The 8,860-nt window shown below is 39.8% G+C and overlaps 1 protein-coding gene across 2 annotated transcripts in view; it reads left to right on the forward strand.

The window, feature by feature from the left end:
* The first annotated feature begins 7,005 nt into the window (after positions 1-7,005).
* Positions 7,006-8,860, forward strand: part of cacna1sa (calcium channel, voltage-dependent, L type, alpha 1S subunit, a) — a 28,625-nt gene continuing 26,770 nt past the window's right edge. For both annotated transcript variants that reach the window (XM_016459345.1, XM_016459346.1), the window contains exons 1-2: positions 7,006-7,422; positions 8,359-8,464. In XM_016459345.1, coding sequence (XP_016314831.1) covers positions 7,235-7,422; positions 8,359-8,464 — 294 coding nt within the window. In that variant the 5' untranslated portion in view covers positions 7,006-7,234. The remainder of the gene's footprint in view (positions 7,423-8,358; positions 8,465-8,860) is intronic.

Raw genomic sequence — 8,860 nt, forward strand, 5'->3', positions numbered from 1 at the left:
GATAGATAGATAGATAGATAGATAGATAGATAGATAGATAGATAGATACAGACAGACAGACAGACAGATAGATAGATAGATAGATAGATAGATAGATTACATATGCAAGATGTGATCACATGACAAGCATACCACAGTATACACTGCACACTATGCAGGACGCTAGTATTCCACACATAGCCGTAGCATACAGTAAACACTTGAGAGAGCTGACAGACGCACACAGTCATCAGGTCTCCTTGAGCGCACACCTGGATCCACTCACACCTGTGGAAATGATACGATCACGTCAGCTGATTTCTGACAGATGCAGAAGAGCGCCAGTGTGAGAGATGTGGTAATTGTCACGGAGTGTTTAGCACTCAGGGCTGTGTGTGTGTTCATATCCGCTGCTGCTGAGAGACGTTTAAACGCGATCCTCCTTCAAAGATTCACAAACGCATCGTGAGTGTGAGTGTGTGTGGCTGTGCTTCATTAAATAATCAGGCTGTGTCAGTGAATACGATTTGTTTCTCGTCACACAGGCGTGTTGTGGGAGTGCGATCAGGAATGGGACGTCCAGACGAGGATGCAGGTCTCTTACTTCAGCGATGTCACAACGAATCAAGAGCTTCACGTCCCACCGCTGACGTCAACATGATGAGTCCTGAGTGTGTTTGTCTCTCATGGTCCAGACAGACAGATATAGTCAGACAAACAGAACAGTGGAACAGAGAGATAGATAGATACTACATGTGTCATATAAAATTTTAAGTGACTCTTAAGTGAGTTAATTTTAAGAAATAGCCATAAGCCAAATATCCTATTTTCCACGGTTGAATCTGTTCTTCATCCAAATGTTAATCTGTTTCCTGAGACATCTGTCTCTCTTTGTGAGGACTTTGCAAAACATTTTAATGATAAGATTTCCCAAATTACATCTTTGATGCCTCTGTATACAAATTGCCAGATATTCCAATCACCCCTTCCACTTGGTCTGTCTTTGAGCCTGTAAACTTGAATACTCTGATGGAGATATGTCTACTCTGAAACCTACTACGTGTCCCCAGGATGTAATTATTGAGACTGTTTACCCTGACCTGTTGTCTGTTATTAAAAAATGCCTCTATACTGGCACTGTACCTGGCGACTTTAAACTTGCGGCCTCATCTTAAAAAACCAAGTTTGGATCCCACATTACTGGCTAACTTTCGTCCTATTTAAAACTTGACTTTTCTCTCCAAAATTGTAGAGAAAGTGGTTCTAAATCAACTACAGTCTTATTTGACTATCAATTTCAATCTCTGAAAATTTTCAATCTGGTTTTAAATCCTGTCACAGTACTGAGTCAGCTCTTTTAAGAGTTTTGAATGATATTGTGCTAATTACTGACTCTGGGCAGTCTATGGCTTTGGTTCTGTTAGACCTCGGTTCTGCCTTTGACTTAGTTGATCATAATACACTTATATCACGTCCTGAAACATGTGTTGGCCTTCAGGGCACGGTGTTGCAGTGGTTTCGTTCATATCTCACTAATAGGAGGTATGTTGTTAGTATTGGAAACCAATCCTCATCTGAGATATATTTAAAGTCTGGTGTCCCTCAGGGCTCGATTCTTGGTCCGGTACTGTTTTCTCTTTATATGCTTCCTCTAGGATCTATTTTTAAAAAGTATGGGGTCTCTTTTCATCTGTATGCCGACGACACACAAATCAATATCCCTTTGAAGCGCGATAACAAACAGGCTTTAAAGCCTATTTTAGATTGTCTGGACGAACTAAAACTTTGGCTTACAAGTAATTTCCTAAGCCTCAATGAAAGTAAAACTGAATTTATTTTGTTTGGCTCAAATGACCACTGTGTACATGATTTTGAATCTGAACTTCTTACTCCATATAGAACTACATGTGCAAGAAACTTGTAGGTGTTTGGTTCGATAATAATCTTAAATCTGATAAGCAGATAAGTGCGGTGGTCAAATCCTGTTTTTATCATCTTCGTCTTCTGACAAAGGTGAAGCCATTTTTGTCTCTAAAGAAGTTTGAAATGGTTATGCATGCTTTTGTAACATCTCGATTGGATTACTGCAACTCATTATATATCGGTGCTCCTCAGTCATGTGTTTCTCGTCTGCAGTTGGTTCAGAATGCAGCGGCTTGGCTTCTTTATGGGAAGCGCAATCATGAGTCTATCACACCAGTTTTGATCTCATTGCATTGGCTGCCAGTCAAATATAGAATTGATTTTAACATTTTACTGTTTGTCTATAAATCTCTCCCTAATCAGGCTCCACAGTATCCATCTGATTTGTTACATCCATACACTCAGTCAAGAGCACTCAGATCCGCTGATTCTGGATTATTGCAAGTTCCCAGGGCACATCTCAAAAACAGAGGTGATCGTGCTTTTTCTGTTGTTGGCCCTAAGTTGTGGAATAGTCTCCCAATTCATATCAGAACTGCCTCAACTCTATCTATTTTTAAGTCTACTCTTAAAACTTATTTCTTCTCCTTGGCATTTAATATTTTTTTAATTGCTGTGCAATGATCCTTTATTTTAGTGAACCTCATCCATTTTACAGTGTGTGTTTTATAGTTTGTGCTTTATTGTTTATTAACTTGTTGACTTGTTTTGTTTTGCATACTCTGTGCAGCACTTTGGTCGACTTCGGTTGTTTTAAATGTGCTATATAAATAAACATTGTGTTGTAATGTAGATAGATAGATAGACAGACAGACAGACAGACAGACAGATAGATAGATAGATAGATAGACAGACAGATGGACAGATGGATGGATAGAAAGTTAGATAGACAGACAGACAGACAGATGGATAGATAGACAGACAGACGGGCAGATAGACAGACAAACAAATAGATAAATAGATAGACAGACAGACAGACAGACAGACAGATAGATAGATAGATAGATAGATAGATAGATAGATAGATAGACAGACAGATGGATGGACGGATAGAAAGTTAGATAGACAGACAGACAGACAGATGGATAGATAGATATATAGATAGTCAGACAGACAGACAGACAGACAAAATAAATGACAGAAAGGCAATGTATACTATATAGCATATAGTATATAAGCATGTAAATTATTTGTCTAAACTCAACAGTGTCTGTAGATGAATTATCATATGTCTACAGTTCATTCTGATATCAGACGGTAATAAAAGCATGTGATTAAACTCTGTTATTATGTCAAATGAATGTTTTGCGCGGCTGCTAATCTGACTGTATATCTTCATAACCCAGAGGAAGAGGAAGCACAGCGATCACACTCCTAAAGAAACAGAGGATATGAAACCTTCATCATCATCATCATCTGTGAATCTGATCGTCACAGTGAAGTGAAGCTCCAGTCATTATCCAGCACGAATGTGTGCGTATGTTTCAGCGTCTGGATGACAGATCTGAGATCAGTAAACAGCCGTTTGCAGCTTTCTGCACCCCGCTGTAATTTCAGACTCCAACACAAAACAAAAATCCATCTCTGCCGACTTCCTGAGGCTCATCCTGCCTTTGAAATGCTCATGTCAGTGTAAACACACACACACACACACACACGAGGGGCGGGACACGGGCCGGCGGCAGGTAAAGCACTGAGAGCTCACCTGTAACATCACTCAGGTGTGTGTGGAGATCCGCAGACAGGAGAACCGGCTCCTCTTCCTCTCAGGTAAGACACGTCCAGTCTCCTCAACACCAGCTGCTTTTGTTTCATTGTGCCTGTAATATTACAGTAAACATTACATTAAAACTAAACACTGACAGATCAATTCAGCTGCATTTTAAGAATGAATCTGTATGAAATATTTAACAGATGTTGGTGCAAAACAAGATGCTTTACTTCTGTATCTAAATATCTAAACTACTTTAATACTGCATTAAATTTTGATTTAAATGCTCAGTATGTAATACATACATATTATATAAATACTGTTATTATATATATATATATATTATAGAATATATTGTAAAATTTTGGCATTTCCGCTTTTGTGCTTATTTTATATTTTTTCTTCAGTTGTTTTACAGTTGTGTTGATCTTTAAACAGTTATATCCGCATTATTGAATAAAGAATATTATGCTGTAGCTGGTGCTGCATGTTATTTATTATTCAATGTATTTTAATGTGGTCTGCAAAAGCTGCATCAGCTAACTTGACAATAAAAGACAAGAAGAGCGGCAGGATTGTTTTGCGGCTTTCTTTGTAGCCGCATGAAAAGTCTCTGACATGTTTCCATTCATAATTTCTCCACTGCTTCTATCTTTTCTCCTTAATACATCCAACTTGACACCACTTCACAGCTGAGGGGATTTCCACTGAAAGTAGGATTAGACATCATTTAATGTTTCGCCTCGAGCTCCAAATACACATGAGACAAGCGCAGATATGTCTTTAAATTGGAAACACAATGAGGGATTAGATCAGTCGTTTATTTTTCTTTCAGAGACCTTATTAATTCTCGAGCACATTCTGCTTTCCTCCTCTAACTCTTGTGTAGTACACAATGTCGTGAATTAGAGACGGATTACTGACACACTGCTGTACGCTTTTATCTAGCATGCCAATACAAGCATGCGATCGTAGTACACACTTCACCTGTGCCCATATCAATCCCTATTTAACTTCAGATTTCTGTCAATAAATCAGTTATTATTTGGATAGCCCGTATAGTGGAAGCACAGATAGCGTTTGCGCTCACAGACTACGTTTTGGGTCTTTTCGTCTGTATTTCATGTCAAATCCGTGTTAATTGCAAGGACCGTCCGCGGGCTTATCACGCGCATTTGAACCTCAGACAACATGGTTATTATGTTAATCTGAAGTGTGTTTGAAGTCTTCTGGTCTAAACTCTCGTCTGTCTCTCCCGAAATCCTTCACAGGGCTTTCAAAGCACAGCAGAAGCCTTTTTCTGAGCGTCTGGGATTTAAGCGAGGAAGAAGACGATGCTTCCTCACCTCAGGAAACGCAAGTTAATCCGTCAGTCTTAGAGACACTTCCTTGGGCGTGGCTTTCGTCTACGAACAAACGAACGGAACCAACTTCTGATTTCATCTCAACATGGACGCATCCCTCCAGGACTCTCATTGCCATTTGGCTAGGAGCAGCAGGTACTGTGCGCCCCCTGGTGGCTACAGAGGGAACGACGTTCACGCCGATCGCGCATTGCCGCTGTTTTTATACCCGACCCACGTTGATCAGCGAGTCTACGATAGATCCTACTGCGGCGGTGCATCGCTGCTCTCGTACCTGCCGCCGTTCCACGGTAGCTTCGGCATTTACGAATGTCCCTTCGAGCCCGCCTTCATCCAGAAACGCAACGAGCGGGAACGCCAGCGCGTGAAGTGCGTAAACCAGGGATACGCCAAACTACGTGACCACCTGCCTAACGGGACCACGGAAAAACGGCTGAGCAAAGTGGAGACGCTGCGCGCGGCCATACGCTACATCAAGTACCTGCAGGATCTGGTGGAGAACGCGGGCAGGGCGGAGCAGAACGGAGGAGCGTCGCCGCTTTCCATTTCCGAATCGTCTTCTGAGGAGTCTGTCGGGAGTTAAAGACGTACGGAAAACATCGTTCACGCGACTTTTATCCTGCGCCACCAAAACATTGTTGATTATCAGATATTAGCATGTGTTTTAATGATGCAAAAGCACAATTTGTAATTCAGAAAAGAGCAGCTATCCAGAAAATGTGCAAATAATTACATAAGTTGTCATATGATGCAATTTCAAGTTTTCGTTTGTCTTTGGAGTGTTACAAGCTGTTTGTGCATAGATAAGATCAGTAAAGTTCCAAAGACTAAAGTCTTAAACCCGAAGAGGTATTCTTTATAAAAGTCCACACCTCATTTAAACACGCCCCCACATGTCTACATCACTGTGTTGGAAGATTTGCATAACTCCGCCCAAATGTTTACGCAAAGACAGAAAGCCTGACTTTTTTTATTCTCGCTGTAGTATTGTTGTCGTGGAGACGCTGTGTGTTTTCAAATATGGTGAGGGGTGTAACATTTCTGTCACATGCTTGAGGTATTCGGCCAATCACAACGCACCGGATAGCTGGCCAATCAAAGCACAGCGTGCTTTTCAGAACGATGAGCTTTGTAAAAATCGACGCGTTTCAGAAAGGCGCGTTTACACCTTAAACCGCGTAAACACATTGCATTACACCAAACACACAAAATAATGTTCTTTTTAGCATTTTTAGCATAAGTTTGGTCTTCAATAAAGTACTGAAATCTTCTGAAACGAGTTGAATATGGCACAAGAGTGGCACATTTTAGATGGCTAGCGTGATGTAGTGTGTTTTCAGACTGAGACATGAGGGCACAGGGGTCATGATGCCCAAAAAAGCCTTGAAATCAACACGACACCCGGTTTCTGCTCTTGCATTCTCATGTGATCATGTGAACTGTGCTTTTTACACTTTTTTTATTCAAATAAATCTTAAATTATACTTGGAATGGGGCTGTTTTTTTACTTAGAGATACTTGTAGTCTTGTTTCTGTTTTTTTAAATGACTGTATTCAACATGTTCATAAACACAGTTGCTGCCTTTAATTTTAAGTTTAATCAAATTGGCTGTATAAATAATTTCTATTTGAGTCCCATACAACTTTAAAAAAAAAAATGTTGCAACTGGTTACATTTTGATGAGTTTCAGATATTTTGCCCTGATTTATTGATCATTTTGTCAGTGCAAATAAACGTAAATCAAATTTATGACCCAGAAATGTTCTTGACAGGTTAAGACACTTGTATAGTTGATAAGAGACTCAAGAATGATTGGGACAATCAGAAAAAGCTCATAAATCATGCGAAACCACAGAGATGACAGTGCCTCATCTGTGAGCTGATTGGTTTGGCAACTCAGTGATGTCACAAAGCCCAAACAGAACAAGCCAATGAGAACATTCCAAAGTTATGACTGCGTGAATGTCCTGCCTTTTTATCTATGTCTCTGTGACCACGACTATGTCATGTTCTGTTGTCCCCGAACACACACACTTAAACTGAGTGACACGCATTGTCTATATTTATTTTTTAAGTCAGACAGCTGCAGTACTAACCAAACAAGAGCAGAGCGAGGCAGTGAGAGAAATAGAGACAGTTGGAAGAGCGGATGGTGGGGACACGTTCATTTTTCAGCCACAGGAAGATCCTGAACTATTGAGCCAAGTACCTGATCTCCAGGATTCCTGCGCCTCCTGCTCTGGTTCTGATCGGATCATGGAGGGCGGTGGTGAAGCACCCATGGGCACCTTCATCATGGATGAGGAGACGCTCAAGAGGAAGCAGAGAGAGAAACTCAAGAAGCTCCAGGCCACAGGTGGAAACCCGCGCCCGGCGCGATCCCTCCTCTTCCTCACGCTGAAGAACCCCTTCCGCAAGGCCTGCATAAACATTGTAGAGTGGAAGTATCCTTTAATGAATCAAAAAAATATTTTAATTACAATAATGTTTTAATTTGGAGTTTTCTGTGTTAAAATAATCAGTAAACCAGCTTAATGCACATTATTAAAATATGTAAAACAAAATATATACTGATTGTGTGCGTATTTATATATTCATCAAAGATTTTGGATGCGATTAACCGTGATATATATTTTATGTATATATATATATAAATGTCTACTGTCACTTTTGATTAATTGAATGCGTCTTTGATGAATAAAAGTATTCATTTATTTTAAATCATCAAACCCAAACTTTTGAAAGGTAGTGCATCATGGTTTTGGCAAAAATATAAAAAATCTGTACAAATCAATAAAAATAAATTATAACTAAAATATATTCTAATATAAAATAAATAAAAAATTATAAAAAATAATTTAAGAAATGACAAAAAGATACTTCAGTTAAGTATCAAATTCATCTCAAGTGAATCTCCAAAAACAAAACAAAAAAAAACAAACAAACTAAAAAAGACTATAAAAAACATCTTAATTTACCATTTGCCATTTAAAATAAGTTTATCATTTAAAGTCATTCATTAGAGGTGCCAAATATGCAGTTATCAAAGTGTTTGAAAAAGCAACTATGAGATGATAGCTAGTTAATGAGCTCATTCACTCTTGAGCGTGCGTGTAGAGGTGTGTAAATGTCAGTGTTTCAGCACGGTGCTCTGATATTCTGAGAGAACAGCTGCTCTGTCCTCCAGCTCACTAAATACAGACATGCTAAGCTCAGAGAATGCTAGCACACACACACAACAACACACTGCAACTGCGGTCATCAACACACACAGACATATTGTTCATTACTGCAGTATTATGTCTATAATTTTAACACTCAGAAACAAGCAATAATTTGATGTTGGTGGATGTTTTTATTTTCCTGAACATTTCTCTCAGACCGTTTGAAATCATCATCCTCCTCACCATCTTTGCAAACTGTGTAGCTCTGGCCGTTTTCATGCCCATGCCTGAGGAAGATACGAATAACACCAACAGCAACTTAGTGAGTCTCTCTCACACACAAATACAATATAGACCAACCTATAGATCACACCCTCATAAACTCCCTCAACACATAAAACCTTCCCCAAAAGCTGTAGACTCCTCCTAAAGCCACACCCTCAACCTATAGATCACACCATCATACACTCCCTCAACATATAAACTCTTCCCCAATACCTGTAGACTCCTCCTACAGACACACCCCAACCTATAGACCACACCCTCATACACTCCCTCAACATATAAACCCTTCCCCAATACCTATATACTCCTCCTAAAGACACACCCCCAACCTATAGATCACACCCTCATACACTCCCTCAACATATAAACCCTTCCCCAATACCTATATACTCCTCCTAAAGACACACCCCCAACCTATAGATCACACGCTCAT

Source organism: Sinocyclocheilus anshuiensis, unplaced genomic scaffold (assembly GCF_001515605.1).
Source record: "Sinocyclocheilus anshuiensis isolate Anshui unplaced genomic scaffold, SAMN03320099.WGS_v1.1 scaffold1799, whole genome shotgun sequence".
Classification (NCBI taxonomy): domain Eukaryota; kingdom Metazoa; phylum Chordata; class Actinopteri; order Cypriniformes; family Cyprinidae; genus Sinocyclocheilus; species Sinocyclocheilus anshuiensis.